Source organism: Rhopilema esculentum, chromosome 20 (assembly GCF_057945365.1).
Source record: "Rhopilema esculentum isolate cy_ngs chromosome 20, ASM5794536v1, whole genome shotgun sequence".
Taxonomy (NCBI): domain Eukaryota; kingdom Metazoa; phylum Cnidaria; class Scyphozoa; order Rhizostomeae; family Rhizostomatidae; genus Rhopilema; species Rhopilema esculentum.
In genome coordinates, this window is record NC_142834.1 from 2,176,499 (window position 1) to 2,194,858 (window position 18,360).

At 36.1% G+C, this 18,360-nt stretch overlaps 1 protein-coding gene across 2 annotated transcripts; it reads left to right on the plus strand.

Annotated features, from left to right (window-relative positions):
- The first annotated feature begins 145 nt into the window (after positions 1–145).
- LOC135687793 (cation channel sperm-associated protein 2) lies at positions 146–18,267 on the plus strand. Of its 2 annotated transcripts, XM_065204456.2 has the most exons (16): positions 146–376; positions 2,125–2,289; positions 3,108–3,176; positions 3,552–3,724; positions 4,539–4,649; positions 5,336–5,392; positions 6,534–6,658; positions 8,629–8,801; positions 9,596–9,734; positions 10,850–10,975; positions 11,834–11,929; positions 12,420–12,521; positions 13,977–14,068; positions 14,784–14,868; positions 16,177–16,244; positions 17,196–18,267. In XM_065204456.2, exons 1-16 carry the CDS (start codon positions 208–210, stop codon positions 17,234–17,236), a joined length of 1,791 nt encoding a protein of 596 aa, XP_065060528.2. In that variant the 5' UTR covers positions 146–207; the 3' UTR covers positions 17,237–18,267. The 2 variants fall into 2 exon arrangements, with proteins under 2 accessions (XP_065060528.2, XP_088970831.1); XM_089114705.1 differs by lacking the exon at positions 17,196–18,267 and having other exon boundaries at positions 16,177–17,110.
- The last annotated feature ends 93 nt before the right edge of the window (positions 18,268–18,360 follow it).

Genomic DNA, 18,360 nt, shown 5'->3' on the forward strand with positions numbered 1-18,360 from the left:
TTGTCGTGATTTTCTTATCCGTGTTTGCTCATGCGCTACTTTTTGAACAGGTTTCTGTTCGTAGACAGAGGCTGTTCACCTCAAAGCATACTTGTAAAAATTAGTCTAGAAAAACTGTACCATTTTGAATATGCTAGTGTACCATTTTGAACAGAAGAAGTCTCTTTTGTTTTGATCAGTGGTTTCTTTCCTCTCAACCTCGTTGCCATGCCAATCGTACACTGGCGCGTAAAAATGGCGGAAGAGGTAGAAGAGCAACTGCTTCTTAGGGCAGAAATTTTTCGCTCAAAGCTTATAGAACACTTCCAGCTGTTAGATACTTTGACCGATGCAAGCTCAGAAGAAATTCCAAAATATTATTCAGATGAAGTGAAAAGTAGGTCAATGAAAGCCGTGGCTTTATTTTTGTAGATTCTAGGTTTGAATAGGAAATATTTATCAATCTACATACTCACGTCCCCATTAATAGACCTACCAAGATTCCCGCATTTTGTGGGTAAGCTAGGCCACCCGGCTTTTGTACAGAACTCACACAGATGCACAGATAGTTCTGAAAAGATTCCCGTATTTGTTCACATATTATAAAGCATAACTCTTTCGATAACCCTCTCCCTTTCCAGTGGTTAACATCAAGAGGAAGCACAATTTTGTCTCAAGGAAGAAACAATAATCAGGCAAAAAGAAAACTAAGCCCCTTTACCATTTGACCTACAATAAGTTGATGCTCTTAGGGCCCAGGTGCTCTAGCATTTAAACATGTCAGAATCATGGCAAAATCATGGCAAAAAATATTGGCATAATAAGTGCTGATCTGCTATGAAATATTTCTAGTGCACCAAGCAAAATTTGTTCTTGCTGAAGTTGTCAACTTTTGCCTAATGACAGCAGAAAGGCCCTGGCTGTTTGTCCATGTGCAAAAAGGCTTGCCTTTCTTGACTAAGATACAACTCTTCTTGTATAAGAACAATTTTATAAGAATAGGAGACTCAGAATTGGTCAAAAGTCAAGAACAAATTAAGAAGAAGCTGAGCTACTGTAAAATGCAATTTTGAACAACATTTTATCTCAAAAGAACGAGGATTTTTAGCCATGTGTGGGTGCTTTTTTGGTCAATATTCAAACTCGTTGGCAAATGAAGATTGTCACGCTCACTTTGTTGGCAAATTAGGCGTGAACACCTCACTAGGGCGAAAAAGCTAGTAATTGAACTGCTTACATCATATCAGTTAAAGAACAAACTAAGAACAATCCAGCCTCAGATTTTCAAAAAAAAACTAAGAGCAGTCAGCCTGAACTTCAATCTATTGGTTCTTATAAAAAGAGTGTTATCCCATTTCACTTTGATAAAACTATGCCCACAAGCCCTTACACCACTAAACGCTATGGCCCTGTCAGGGTTATGTCCTACAGTAAGGTTTTAATGTCCGTGAACATGTCCATATTCAAGTTTCTCATTAATGTTTAGTTCACAAGAAAGTTCAATTTGGTATGTCTATTTCCTATCATTAAAGATAATTATTTTGAAAACCTAAAACTGTTTTACCTAGAATTGGGGTTTATTTTTCAACCATTTGTAACATTTTAAGCAGCCATGAAAAGCCATAGAGGATGGTGTGCATATTAGCAAATTATTCACGATTTTATTAAAAGTAAGAATTGCCAACCAAAAAAAAAACCAACTAGGTTTCAAGTATATTCAAACTGGTATTATTTTAAGCAAATTTGTAATAAGGACCCTGAAAATAGTATGTGATGCTGTATATACAAAGCTGTGTACACTTTTGTATCAAGAACAGTTCTATTCTGGGTTTCATGTTTTGGTAATATGAATAAAAAATTATTCCCATCTACCCATGTATTTGATATCTTAAAAGGCCTGGCCATAAGACTTTTAACAGGGGAGCAGTAAACAGCTCTTCTAGAAGTATTCAGGTGAGCTATTAGAATAGAAACAAAGGAAAAATTGATTTCAAGGAGAGCAAATTTGCTTTTTAGAACAATCTAGGAGAGCAATCTCTAGCTCCCCTCCAGTATTTGAGGAGAGCCTGGAGGGGAGCAAGAGCTATGGCTCTCCTCAAATGACCAGCCCTGTCTTAATGATTAACTATATGATTCAAATCATAGACAACTCAGGTATGAAAGATATGATGAGATCATGCCCAAATGCCCTGGTGAAATTCCAAGTTTACAACAAAGAGAATGATGCAACATATGCTGACAAAAGACTCAACCGCATCAAGACAAAGAACACAATACCACTGGGTCCATGGGCAAAGATGATCGTTGAGAGTATCCTTCAGTCTTGAGAACTCCATCTATGGCCACAATTGAGTTGTATTGATGTATAGAGTTTTCAAACACTTTTTTGTGGTACAGAATTTAAAAGCAAACATTTTGAAACAAAACTTAAAGGCATTGAGTCATGATAAAATGGATTAGGTTAACCCAAAATGCCAAAATTGGCTGAGTCACGATTTTCATAACTGTCATGCTATTGGCTGACCTTCAACTGGTCACATGAACTCGACTTGTACTGATTAACAAAGCAGTTTCCATCAATCGCAAGTTGTCAACAACAGATGACAATATCACGCAGAACAGCAACGATCATGCCAAAACCAAATGAACCCCTATAGAGAAGGCCTATTTGCCACAACTCAATGCCTTTAAGCTTTTCATCTGACATTTTTCGTGTTTTATCTTCATTAGTCTATGTTGTCCAGGACTCTATTCATCCATTGTTCTTTAGTTACTTGTTGGTATGTACTTTGATGAATAGCACAGTGGTAAGGCTAAGGTGCAAAGATGGCTCAGTGGTCAGGTTTGCAGACTACAGATCCGAGAGTCTTGGGTATGAGTCCTAAACATTACAAAACTTTCACCCAGCTTTTTGTTTGTTTGTTTATTTGCTGGTTTGTTTGTTTACTTTTTTGTCACCATACTTTGATTTGATTCATTTTCTAGCTATACATTTACACATTCGGCTAATCTACTAACCTTGTTGTTGTTTATTAAGGCACTTAAATCCATTTGATTATTTTTCATTTGTTTTTATATTCCATTAAAAATTGCATGCTTTTTCTGCTTGCTTTCCTTGACAAGTCAAGATAACAGAGTTCAAAACTTTCTGCTCATCCTCATAATTTCAAATTCAATTGTGCTTGGAATACAAGCAGGTATGTACTTTAAAAAACACTCCACTTATTATGTCTGATAGTTTTTAATAAAGGTCTGTTAACTGTATTTAATCTGAATGGTCAGGGCTTTAGACTATCATGATAAAGGCTAGAGCAACAAACTTTTGAACAAGATGTTTGTACTTAAATAGGAATTCATTTGTAATTAACTAGTTCCCTTTTTATACAAATAGTTTAAGTCATATTTTTATGAAAAATCTCGCACAATGCAGTTTCTGCAGAAAGTTTTTAAGTGCTGAGCAACTTGACAAGAATGACATTTTGTTTAGCATTTTTCACTTTATATAAAGCAACCTTAACTTGCTCCTGTTTCTAAACAAATGATAATAAGTCATTATTCTCTGTTGTTTGTAGAGATTTCTAACACTGACAGCTCATCATACAAGGAACTCAAAGTTTTTTTGAACATTTTCGACTATCTTTCTCTCATGGTCTTCATCTTGGAAATCCTGCTGAAATGGATCGATGGCTTCTTTGACTTTTGGAAGAATGGTTGGAATGTGTTCGATTTTTTTGTCACTGTCATGGTATGCTCTAAACTATTTTCAAAGCTTAAAAATATTGCTGATAATTTTACAAATCACTTCTTTATAATTTTTGTAAGGTATTTTCTTGTGTTGAGATCAACAATATTGAGTTTATAGATTGAGTATTGACTTTTACAGCTGAATCTAAATTCCCTCTGCATTTATAAAACATGTCAGGCTACGCATCTGATTTAGAGGTTACGATGAGTTTAACGAGAATGCAAAGAACATTTTCTTAAGATATACTAGAATCTCTTGTGCTCTAGAGATTTTATATGAAAATTGGCTATTGACCAGCAGCATTGGTAGGACAGAATTAGAGAGTGCAAATGCTAGTTGAAAGGAAAAAGAAAGTGTTTTTGTGTGCCTTATTCAATGCTCGGTATTCTGCTGTTTCTAGCCGTAGAATGCAAGCCCTCTATTGAGTTTCTTTTTTGATAAAACTGAAGAGCCTATATGCAAAAAGGTCTACTGTTGATGATCTTGCTACTCAACCGGGGTTTTGGGGGGTTTGTGTGAAACCCCCTTGAAAAAATGGGGAGTTTTTACCATCAAGGAGTACTTCGTTAGCAATTTTTCTGAACGTCAGCAAGTTCACCAACTTTGTCGGCAAATGGGATCGGAGCACCCTTAAGCACCATAGCTAGCGACAGCTCTGCTCACTTTAATTCAAAGAAATCCATTTTTATTTATACTGCTTAAGAAAATTGATTTGCCTTGTCACACAAGATACTCACCTCCGATTTCTTTAGCGAACACTAAACCAACCCTTGGCACAAAACGTTTTTCGTGGCAATCTTTTGTCTCTTTTTAGTCATTTGTCCCCGAACTGATAAAAGTGGCTTCTCCGCAAGACGCAAACAAAAGCCTGAAGATCGTCGCTGATAATCTACGTACATTTCGGATCTTGAGATCCCTAAAAATGGTTTGTGTCTGCTCTAATTCTATCATTGATCGAGTTTGATAAATTTCCTTGTTGGTACGTTTTGATTTGCTGTTGCTATTCCTGGTGTTTTTTCAAAAGATACCTCTTTTAATGGGCACTGAAAACTGCTTATATCTGAACTGCGCGGCAGTAAAGCGATGATTTTTTACTCAAACTTCAGGAAATGTCTTATGAAAATCCATTTGATTAATTTAGACCAATTTATTTAAGCCTCAAAAATTCCCCCCCCCCCCCTCACCTTTGATATAGGAAATCGGTATTGTAAAGAATATGTATCCTCGGAGGTCTCCATAAGATTCTACCCATGTACAATACTTGTAACTTTTGCAAATTCCTCGACATCTCCTTCTTTCCCTTAAAATCTTTTCTCTTTTTAAACAATGTTTTTGAGGTGATTTCTAGATCTTTGGTGTTGAGCCATGTACCTTTGTTGGTTGAGTAAGTTTGATAGTATTTAGTATGATACTGCCATTTCAAATCGTCTTAAGGGAAAGGTGTTTCCTGTTACCCAAAGTGAAACTAATTTTCCGGTTACGAGTGTTTCAGTGAATTTTGTCAGGGGGATTTCAACTTGTTTATTAAAAGAGACTTATATAACACAATGTTCTTAACCTCGTTAGCCATTGATTCCTTGAGAAAATGTTAAATTTCAGTGTTTGTCCCAGGTGTCACGTTTTGCCCAGTTGAGAATCATTGTACTGACGATGTTAAAGGCTTTGAAGGTACGATTTTCTTGTAACCAATATTAATTATACCCTTAAATATTAATTATACCCTTTTCAATATGTTTCTGCACTGTAATTAAGAATAAACTGCAATTTGATAAAAAGATCTGCACTTCTTTCTTACTCACATCATAAGCATTCCTGTTTCTCCATACAAAGTTTGTTACCAGTTGTGCTCATCGTATTCGTTTCTGTACTGTCCAACATTATAGTTCTAAACTCCCAGCTCTGATTGTAAAGTTCGAAGTGATGACGTAACAAAAAAATTTAAAAATTTCTAAATTTTGACCATATTATCCAAAAACCACCATGAAAAACGTCTAAATGTGCAAAATCAGTTGAATTATTACGAATTGGCTGAGATATTGCCACAGGAGCACAGGATCTTCTCCCATCTAACCTCTGTAATCTGGTCTTTGTTCATAACTACATAAACTAGACCAGAATTACAGTAATCTGTTAGCAAACTGGAATCTTCCATTGGGCATATACTACCCAATTTTGAGCAATTTCAATTGATTTTGCATTTTAAGTGATAGTTTATGCTTTTTCAGATTATGTGGTCAATGTTGAGAAAAGAGTTTGGATGACGTCACGCTTCGTGACTCTATTCTAATCAAACATAAACTGTATTTTGTGTAATTAACGCCATGACCTTTTTAACACTGCCCTCTAATTTATGTATCCCGTTGAATTTGGCTTAGCTATCTTATAAACGCCCCCTTCTTAACGCCCTATTTTGGACAATCTAGGGCCCTTAGAGGGCTTCAATTAGTCAAAACCTTTTACCTAATCACTTATTATTAGAGCGCTGTAGTTTTACCGAAAAGTGGATTTACTGTTCTTTCCCTTAGCTGCTTGTTAGCTGTTTTTCTGTTCTGATATTAGTAGCAGACAGTTTTTATTTAATACAACATACTTATATAGACAGCATTTGTAGAGATGACAGAACATTTTCACTTCGCTAGCTCTTAGTCACTTCGCTAGACCTTTTTGTGTCTATAAAAGGCGAGAGAAGACATTTGCAGTTAGAAATTTCTCCCTCTAGTCCATGGCATCTATACTAATGCTACTAGCCACCTTTGTGTACAAACGTGTGGTGTGTGAAGCCATTGGCAGTTATAATTTCTCCCTCTAGTCCATGGCATTTATACTAATGCTGCTAGCCACTTTCATGTACATCTTTGCCGTGACTGGAACTGTTATGTTCACTTCTCATCACAAGTCAACGAGAGGCGACATTCTGTACAAGTACAGTTTCAGGTTAGTGTAGTTTGTAGTAGCCTCCGATGATCGTAAAAGTTGTTATTCTCAGTTTAGTAGCTTGAAACAGGAATGATGCAAGGAATATTTGAATGAAAGTAGAAAGATATTTACTTAAAGGACTGCGGAGCATATTACAGATTTAAGGGGCTAAAACTTTTTGGGGGGGTGGCTAAACATGCTTAAAGCCAAGAGCAGGACGTTTTTTATAGTTTTAAGTACATTTTGGAAATTATTTGGGGGAGGGAGGGGACTAAAGCCCCAGTGGCTAACCCGTTTTTTGCGTTCCCTGATTTCATTACCGTAAATCCTCGAATTGGCCCCCTTCGAAAAACACCCCCCCCCCCCCGAATAAGCCCCCACCCTAGAAATACAAATTGTCAATAGGCCCCCTCGAATGACCCCCAACTGCTACCGTAAATTCTAGAATTGGACCCCTCAATTTGATAATATTTACCATCTAACGTTGCCTATGGCGTTTTATTGAATTGCCACAACAAATTCATACTTTTGGTATTAATTAATTAAATTCTCATGAATGAATTTCTACCAAAATAAACAATGTCTTTTAATATTGTCTTCTTAATGTCTACACTAATTTTATAAGCCCCCCCCCCCCCCCTCGTATAAGGCCCCATCCAAAAATATCAAAAATAAATATTCCCTCAAGGGGCTTATTCGAGGATTTACAGTATCTGTACTAGCTCTTATTCAGTAAGACCTACTCTTCCTGTAGAAGTGTGTCCAACTTTTCCATCCGGCTGTTAAGTGATATCAAGCATAACTGGATCCAATCGGCTGCAAACCTTCACACATCCCTAATAACTGTACGTGGAACCCTGGGGGAAATCAACTGCCTGCTCCAAACTCGGAGAGTAGAATTTCGATCTATCTATAATAGCTTTTCATAGAACTTTCAGAATGATTACAGTTCATTCATTAAAAATAAGTGTAAGTTGTAGATAGTAGAAAAGCTAAACAGGCCAGAAAGGAAAGCCAAACGACAAATATATAAACTAAAGTTTTGTAACGCGAGGTTTCCAAAAGCCGCCAATGACTGTATTTCATTTATCTCTTGCAAAGAACTAATATCAGCAGGTCGGTCATTCAAGTTAGAATTGAAACAAAATTTTCTTGTAATTAGCAGAGTTTCTTCGTCATACTTGTAGACTCTCTTTTACTGCTTTTAGTTCTTAAGTATATTGAACTGACAATCGTTAGCAATGATAATCAGAAGAGTTGATGATGTCATCTTTGGGAGGAGGCTGGCATACTCTCTCGATGTAGATGTTGCCCTGAAATCCTTTCCCTGCTTCTTCCCTGGGTTGATGTCTTCTAGCATTTCTGTCTTTCGTACAAAATACCTTCTAACTCTGCCAGTTATTTACGTTCATGATAGCCTGAGTTAGGGGCCTGGAGCAAAGGCTAGTTCATCATAGTTTTGTAGTACGTGCTATTTGCACAATCGTTTCATCACTATCAACCATGAAGACAGTTCAACAGTAAATCTATATAGATTTATTTTTTTCGAGACAACACATATATTACCTTATGTAATGGATTAGTTTAGTTTGTAGTTTGCCACAAAGAATTAGTATTTTAGTCAAAGCATCTTTTTAACGAGAAGAGCCTTTGTGCATATATAAACTGATTTTTTCTAATGCATTTTTGCTTTTTGCTACTCAAATGTCGTGCTAGTTTAAATGTCGTGCTGACGCCACATACGGGAAAAATAACTTTAAGCTCTTTACTGCATTGTCAAATTTTGTGCCTTACAATTTTGTGCCTCTGGGCCATTAATGCCGTCGATAGGTTAGAATTGCCTCCCTACCCTTCCCCTTCCCCCCACAATTAGCCACATTGTCTAGTCACACACCCCGCCCCAAGTTTATTATAAAGTCTCTTTCCAAACACAACCTCTTTGTTATATCTGTTTTCCTCCGTCCTTATTGAGTGAAATTCACCCTTAGCAATCTGGTGAAGTCACTGCTCACGCTGTTCCAACTTTTCACTCTGGACCATTGGTTCGAGATCCTAATCGACCTTGGCAAGACATCCAACGATTTTTTCAGCAAGGCCTATATTTTGCTGTGGATCTGCGTCGGAGCTTTTATCTTCAAGAATGTCTTCACTGGAATCATGGGTGAGGATTCGTCACTTTTTATTCAAACAATAAAATCTAAAGTGCATGTATGCTACATTTTCGCCATATGCTGGTAAATTTCATATACGGGAGGCAGCGAGGAGCGTTGAGAAAAGTGGGGGGTCTTATAAAAGTTAGGGGGTGCTAAAACCGAATAAAATGTAGTTTTGTCTGGTGATTTATTGGTAAATGTTTTGCACTTTTGGCAAAAATGGGAGCTATAGCCGGCGCTCCCCCCCCCCACCCCCACACCCTAGTCTCCCCTTCTCTGCGGTGCTTGTACGGTGATTTGATTATAGATCGCTTTTTCTGTTTATATACTTTATCTAAAGGGATCAAACTTTTTTTTCTTCATCCGACCAAATTCTTATTTTCAAATACACAAATTTAAACGAAAAATGAAAGCTACTCACAACTTGAGCTGAATCATATATACAAGGGCTTTGGTAGGTATTCCCTTGTAATCTAGGCCACTTGACTGTTTTTGTATAAGCAAGATGTTTACGGTGGTCCATGATTGGATCAATAGATCACTTTCTGCCTAGTATAAATGTTTTTATTCGAACTTAGTTTATATTATATTTGCTGTTAGTGAAAATGTTTTTTATTTTGTGCACAAAAACATGCATTCGAGTTTTTTATAGGGTTCTTTAATTGTAAAACAAAATTATGATGCAAAAGATTTTATCTGGATCAGTTCTCTTTGTAATATCAACATTAAAACATGCAAAGACAATTTAAAGAATGGTTTTTCCATATAGCTGTTCCTCTATATCATTCTTTTATTACTACAGTGATGAATTTTCAAAACATCCGGAACGAGTTTGTGATGCAATGCAAAGAGCACGAACAGGCGATCAAGGAGGTTGAGCGGAGAACCAAATTGGAAGAAGAACTGGCGAGGCAGTACAGATCTCACAGTGTTTCAGCAAGGTACTGGCGTTCGGGCTTTTGGTAAACCAACATGGTTTTCTTAAATAGCAGTGTATTGCTGCTCTTTATATTGCCAGATTTCAAAACTGCGCAAAAACTGGGAGCATTTCACAACATATTTTAAAGTCCTCGCTTGACAATAAAGATTTGTGTGAACAAAATAAAATTCACTTCGTACCCTGAGGGGGTGTGCCATTATTTTTTCTCAGAAATATAGTTAGAAACTAGACACAGAAAAATATTTTAAGCAAGCCTTCCCTTCCTCCGCATCCACTCATTCCTTGCCACCGCAGCTCTCTGCAATAATTTATCCCCGGATTTATGACGCCCTGGTACCCAGGATATCAACTATGCGTCACCGCCGATTGGCCATAAAACGAGCCAATCAAACGCACCACTTTTCATTTCATGTTTTTTTCTACCTGCACCTCGATTTAAACTCTAATTTACCTTTAGTAATTACCTAACTTCCATTCTCTTACGAGTTGCTGATTACCAGGATGGCTCAGTTTTCAGAGGCGCTGACTACAGACCCAAGGGTCCGTGGCTCGAGTCTCTGGCATGACCAAACTTTCACCCAGAGTGCGGAGAGTCGCAAGCCCTCTGTAATTTCAGGCATAGGAATCACGAGGTGTGGTCACATCAAGAGGAAGGACCAGGACACTGCTCGATAAGCATAGCTTCTCAGTGTCCTAAAACTACCTTTGGATGCTAGGTTTGAAACAAATAAAAATACAAATACAAATACCAGGTGCAGTGAAAATGTTGCCGATTTTTATACAGCTTTGAAACTCTGACTCAAGTGTTCAAAGAAAATAACTGAATCGTTCAGTCGCTCGAGATGCCAGATCATGTGTTGCCTCGATTTATACCCCAACAAAAAATGATCGCTGCCAAATGACCATAAATGTAACATAGTGTAAATGTAACAGTGTCCTGGTCCTTCCTCTCGATGTGACCACACCTCATGATTCCTTCGTCTGAAATTACGGAACCCCAGGTCCTTTGGTATTTTGTCCACGACCCTAATCATTGAGTTGAAAAGGGCATCGTGCTTTTTCGTATATTTAAATTCCAGGATAGTGCTCCTTTTTCACTCTTATTCCATTTTATAGACGAAAGTCCAGCGCTGGATTTGGTATATTCACGACCAGCAGTGCAGTAAGCAATTCGTTGCCTGAAATATCTGAGGATGAGGAGGAGGAAGGCAGACCTAATGAAGCTGGAGGAAGCGATGCTAGGTATGAACCAGATCTCTTGATGCTTTAAGTACGCTTGAATGTTGCTGTTATGCTATTGTTCATAATGATTTTTCTATGATACATCGATTTCCCTAGAAGCGAAAGAGCGAGCCTAGTAAGTGAGTCACTGGTAGCAGGAGTCAGTCGTATTCGTTTCATTGCATTGTTTTTCATTTTTAAATAATTCAAGGGTATTAAATGCTGGTTTACAAGGGACCCTCCATAAAAGTTACGGTTTTTACATTAGAAACAGTAAAATACAAAAGTGATTTACAATATATTGAAAAAGAAGAAAATCTTAATTAATTATATTTTATTTATCTTATATTATTATATTTTATTTCATTTTATTTTATTTTATTTCATTTCATTTTATTCTTTTTATTTTATTTTATTTTATTTTATTCTTTTTATTTCATTTTATTTCATTTCATTTTATTTTATTTTATTTTATTTTATTTTATTTTATTTTATTTTATTTTATTTTATTTTATTTTATTTTATTTTATTTTATTTTATTTTATTTTATTTTATTTTATTCTTTTTATTTCATTTTATTATTTCGTTTTTTTATTAATTTTTTTATTTTTCTATATTTCATTTTATTTTATTTCACTTCGGTCGCTGTTGGTCGCGGCCAGCTCAATTTGGTCGTAGCATTGACTATGGTCGCAGTCAGTCGCATTCTCGTGCAATCCCCAGTCGGTCTCAGTCTTTATCCAAAAACGTGTTTACACTAGATTCTACTTGTTTGCGGAATTGATGAAGCCTCCTCATAAGCACTTTAACAGCTACTCTGATCACATGGAAATCAGCCTTTATCCAACCTAATTACAGAATTCCTCCTTCCTTTGCTAGCGCAAAACCGATTGATCAAGGCCCTTCCAGGCATGCGTCGATCAGTGTTCCGAAGAAGGAAGACGGATTGGACGATGCCGCAAGGCAGGAGCAAATGTACGTGAGTTTCAACTTATTGATATTTTCCGCTATGAATTTCAAAGCTCACGGGCAAAATCCAATTTGAAGTTTCACTGAATTGTGTTTTTATAATTAATGAATATCTGTAGGATTTTCTTATCCGGTTTTTGTTTTTGGAATTTCAAGATTTTCACGGGTATTTGCTATGTCGACAATAAAAAGCTGATTATATTAACAAAATATATGTTTACTACTTAAGGCAAAGCTCAAAACTATTAATTATTATCCAATTTATTCATTTTTAAATAATGCGTCATTTAATTGATAAATTTCTTGGTTAAGCAAATTTGACTACTTTTAAAAGTTCTTATTGTTTTGAAAGAAGCAGCCGCGTTTTAACTTCCATTGAAACAATGTCACCTTCCTTTGCTTTTCTTTCCGAGCCTAATGTTTAATATTTGTAGTTTTTAATGGCTATTCGAGAAACGAAGCTAAATTGATTCTTTCGTTTCTTTATTGTTTCCAGCAAGCAAAGACTGGTAACTCTGCAAGAGCAGCTCCGCAAACACGTTGCTGATCATGGAGAGGCAACCGCTGCCTCTGCTCAGGAGGATACAGCTAATGCCAGGCAGGTGTCTTTATCGATACCCTGTAAAACATTTCCAGGATAGTTTAAAATAGTACTTGGGCCCCCTGCCTGAACCCAACCCCCCCCCCAAACTTATCGCTGTCTCAAAGGGCAGCCTAGAATTAACACACAATCACTGCCATAATCACTTGGAATATCCAACACTTTGCGCTCTACTTTTCTATTTTTCAATTGTTTTCCCGAATACTACTACTTTCACCCCCCTCCCCCCCAAAAAGACATTGTTGAAAGTATTAGAAAAATATAATACATGCCACAAGAAAAAGCGTGCTCCATCACCCCTTTCTTGTTTCTATAAAAAATCAACTTTCTTCTTAGGGGGGAGAGGGGGTGGCTGAATTTGCCTCTGAAAACCTACGTTAGTGTTCCAAGACATTTGGCAGTAATTGTAGGTATTATTTTAGCAAAGTTATTTGAGGGTATGAGAGAATCAAAGCTTTAAATATAAAATGCCTGCCAACAGTCTTAGTGCACTGCTGTAAAATTTTGATTATTTTTTACTGCATTCCTATTACCCCCTCCGAGAAATGTTGTTTTATGCGAAGTGAAAGATTCGGTGTGGTCAAATGGATTCATTTTTGATAACTATTATATTTAACTCTACAACTAACATTGTTTGGGGAGATAGGAGGGGTTGTGTCGGTCTTTTTTACTAAAATTTTTTTCTTTTTCAAACAATGCTTGAGTAACTGAACGTTCAAAGGAATTTTGGTAGGGATTGTGGATGCAAAAAGATATATGAAAGCTTTTAGGAAATATGAATATATCAACGTCTTTTGAAACGAGGAAGCCTTTAAAAGTTCTTGGAATCAAATGGTTTAATGTGTGTAAAAAACGAAAAAGGTTTTGAATACGAGTAATGTGCACCCGCTCCTGCCTCCATAGTTTTGCTAGCTTCAGAGCGCACGATGATTATTTTCTTGTCAGGCTTTCATATTGAATGAATTGGCTATCTAGGCAATTGTATCGACAAACAAATATTTATTTGAGTTTTATTTATTTTTTTAAGTCCAAGATTGTTCTTTCATCTAAGTTATACATCTGATTTTTCGGCAAAAAGTTTGATTTTCTTTAGTGGACTGATGTACCCATTGGTGTAGTGCTATCAAAATAACAAGGGTGGCTCTAGCACAAAATGTTGCGAAAAAAATTGCAAAAGTATAAAATTTGCCAATTTACAACATCAACAAGGGGTGCTCAGCCCCCTGGCCCCCTAGCACTACACCACGGGTGTATAGTGTTGTCAACAATTGTTGGCTGCCTACAAAATATCTTGTTAAACTTTTGATTCATAACTCGATATAAATTTAAATTTTACTTACCAATCATTCTAAAAGTTCTCTCAGTCCCCAAGTTGTTTGCCTCCTTATTAACTAGATTGAAAACTTCTAACATATGCTTTAATTTGTTTATATGTTGCAAATCAATTCACAGCTCTGAAGGAAACCTCGATCAACCCAATGACGAAGTCATGACGTCACATTTGGATGCAGATGGCATAACAAGGGAGTACAAGGCATCGGCATGTAAGAGTATGCTAAGATTAGACGAAAACGCTCAAACGCATTATCCTCTTCTATTTGTTCCAGCAATTGGATTGAGGTTATGGAGTGGAATTGTGGGATGGGAGACTGTATTCATTTGCCAATGACTTGCTTACAGTAGATCTAGCACCCTGGTTATCAGCGTAATTTATAATAGTGACATTATCAGTGACAATTTACCTATGAAAAAAGCAAACATTTTATAACATATTGGCTAAAGCTGTTTCGTCTGACACTCCTCAGAGCATAAAACGTCAGAATAAGGGTCCGATATTTTCATAAATATTTCATAGTCTTGGGAAAACGTTTTAGTTTGTGTTCTGAACATCCCAACGTAAACCCATGTGTAACAATTTCTTATATTTATGACTTTCCTGAATAAAAAATTGACTAATTGAAAAGTCAGTAAAATTGGATTCACTTTTTCTTTGATTAAATATGTTTGGTAACCTGAAGTGCCCGATTTTGAAACTGATAATTTTGATATCCTCAAAATCGAAAGCCATTGCATCATACTTGAACATCAATTTATAAAACTGATTTCGCATTTCGTTTATAATGGTCATTTGTAGTGTTATGTAACGATGTAATGCGATGGCCAATAAACAAGAACATGTTAAAGCAAACCCTTGTTTCAGATTCCAAAGCGTATCATCTTAGGAAACAGTAGCATTTTTAGATTCGCATTTCTTTTTAGTTTGGAATAACACTATCACTGCCAACCTACAGAATCTTAAGAACAGCACAAGTGAGGTATTGTGGCCTAGAGATTCTCTATTTCGGTGAGTAAACCCTCGTGTCTATGAAGTTCGCAAAAAGTAAGGAGAAGTTGTGAAGTTGAAGGAGAAAACAGTTTGCATTTTACGAGTTGAATTTCATCGTTTTTCTCCCTCATGGTAATGCCGAAATCTGTTTCCTAATTCAGGGCCCACGCCACTGGCGAGAGGGAGTGGTGTGGCCGTGCCCCCCCCCCCCACTTTTTTGCGAAACAAGTAGTTTTAAAGCTGCAGTAAAAGGGGAAAGGAGCCTTGGCCCCCAACTTTCAAATTCGTGGCGTGGACCTTGTAATAAGCTGCCTTTTCAGTTGATAATCAAACAGGATTTTTATTTTGGATATAATGCTAACTGATATTTTTTGATACTTTAATAAGGCTGCCGGTACACTACAAGATCTTCTTGAAAAGGTGTCTCCAAACATCGAAAAAAGAGCCCATTTATTACATGGAAAGGCGCTTAACAGTAGAACGTCAAATACCCTCTTAAAAGTCTCTGATTTTGTGGATTTGTTTAATATAAAGCTCAGTTGCAAACTGAAAAAATTTCTCCCTATAAGTGCCACAGCACGCCTGAGAAGGACGTAAAAGCAGCTTTCAGTAAACTTATCTGTCGTGTTTACTAGAAGAATTTCAAAAGCAGATGTCAAAAAAGGTCACTTGACATCGTGGCAAACGAGATAGATTAAGGTTATGATTTCGTGAACAAATCGTTTGTCATCAATCATTTGGCAACTTAATTTATACATTTGGATACTTAAATTGTCGCAAGCGTAACCAAAGCTTCAAAAACACCCGAGTTTTGGCCTAACCATGATATGAACTTCTGAAGAGAAAAGTTCATCTAGAATTCTTTATGTTTATATGGCATGGATGTGTGGAAATTTGATTTCCAAACTGGAAAGTGTATCACGTGCTTAATAGACATTAATCTATTCCACCTTAGTCTAATTACATTAATCTAAGCTTAGCTAAGATATTTTGTTAAAATTTCAACGAGCTACTGCTAAAATGTTTTTAACTAACCATTTCTTGTTATTGCCTCAATTTAAAAATTGACAGTTCAAACAATGTTCAATTTATTTCAATCGAAACTTTATCTCAAATTTTATCATCGAAATATTTCGCAGATTACATTTAATGGGAAACAGCCTCGTGTGTCTCACTGAATTCGCCTTATTCAGCTCTCAGTATTTCTTCTATTATTATTATTTGTTTTGTTATGATATTTCGTTTTACTGTATATAAAAGTTTTTATGGATTTCTGTTTTAGTAATTTTCAATACTGCACTCAGAATAATTGCTATTTTTACTTAGGTATTTCCAGTTAATGGAAACACTGCAAGATAATCTTGCTGAAAGGAGCCAGCTCCAGAAACTTGCAGGTTTGTGTTCAATTAATCAAAAATATTTGTTTTACTTTCCTTGAATTATGTTGGCGAAAATTTGCTAGTCAGCCATTTTGGTCGCCAATGGTTATTAGGAGCAGACGAAAGGAGGGTAGGTTTTTCTAGATTTCATAAGAAAAAATTTGTTTTTATGAAACACTCTGGTAATGTCCATTTGAGTATTTTGGTTGTAGTAGGTGAATATTGCGTTCAAAAATACACAAAACGAACGAAATCATTCTTGTCTTCTTCTCCAATTTGTAGGAACTTTGAGTATCGCCCTGCGCCTCCATCTGAAATTTCTTGTTTGAGTTTTAAGTCTTCATAATCATAGATAGCAGACCTGGTTATAATTTTCAATAGTTCATTGTCTTCGAAGATTTCGTTGCAACGTTGAAATCGTTTCTTCTCGTGAGATTAGGCAAAATGACATTTGCAATAAGATTACAGATGGTCTGGTTTCGCCATAGCTCTTGCTCATTTCCACGTCCAATTTTCGTTTATTTTACATGTTCATTATACTTTTGATTAATGAAAAGGTAGGTATATTAAATTTACTTAGGGGTCATTCCATGTCAAATCTTCCGGAGGTTGTGACCATCATGTCTTGGATTTTGATTATATTTTGCACAATCAAAGCTGCTAACGAGATTACAAAAACTGCAGAATTTCAGCTTTATATCTTGAATAGTTTAAAATTTACAGCAATCCTAAAGGTAGTTGTTGTTAAAAAGGAACAAAACAATGCATTTGAATTTTCCTTGTCTCTGATCAAAGATTCAATAAGTGCTTCAGAAAAGCATCCCCAACTACCCCAACAGGAAACTGGTAGTTGAAAGATTTACTCGTAGCTTAGGCCTCTCTCAGCCTGTTTAAATATTTGCTATTCTACTCTAATATCCTTTGAAGCAAATATGCGCGAGTGACACTGTCACGTTCATTATGCAGTTGTGGCGCTCAACCAAATGCAAGATGGGAAAATGAGATGACAAGCCTACGAGGCTCGACATTCGAGAAACTTGCTCGTTTGGCTTGGTTTAAAAAGTTGAAATGTTATTAAACAAGATTTCCTTAATTGATTCATGAAACTTTTAAATTTATTGAAAATAATATTAATATTAGGTAAAGAATACCTTTCACTCTAAAAGCTCTGTTATTTACAGGGATGTGTTAATATTTAATGATATTGCGCGCTAATACAAATGTCTCTTTTACTTTATTTTACTTCAGTATCAAAGCTTACCAGCAACAGCAACATAAAATGTAAAAAATATAGAAACCAATCGCTTACAATCAAGGATCAACAACAACAGCAACAATACAAAAAGTAAAAATCAATTAGCTTACAAGCAACAGCAACAACAGCAGAAAACCCATTATTTTGCAAGCTACAGCGGCAACAATAAAATTGCAAAAAATAAAAATACATTAGCTGACAAGCATCAGCCACGACAAAAGAAAATGTAAAAAGTTTTAAAGCAGCAACGAATACAATTATTGAGACAATTTTTGATAAAACATTAAGACAAAAAATTTAAAACAAAACATTAGCAAGCGGCACAGAAGGTACAATAATTCCCTCGTTTCCCTTTGTCCAGTTCACAAGCCTGCTAGTTCCCCGTGACGTTCCAATTAACAACTGACACTTTTTACTTACCACAAAATCTGCAGCTAGTAATGAAAATGAAGAAAGTTTTTGTGTATCTCAAGCAACTCTCTGTGTTTTCCATATCACTTACCCATACTGTGACCATATCCATCAAGTTTTAAAAATGGCCTTATTTCTTTGGGATACCAATTGAATGATGGGATCCCAGTTTGCTACACAACGAGCAGGGTTAACTTTCGTTACCCTAAACGACAGAAATGAAGACAAATCTTAAATATTCAATTTCTCAAAATATCAGAATCTGGTTGTACCTTCAAATCAATGAAAAAGTTAGTTGAGCAGTACAATTATTACCAGCCTGTAGCCACGCGACAACTGCTAACAAATGTTAACAAACACATGTACACAAATCATAGATAGAAAAGTAATTAATGATTTAAAGTAAACTAACAAATATCCATATTGCTTTCTTAACATTCCTTGACCATTTGATTTTCCTTCATA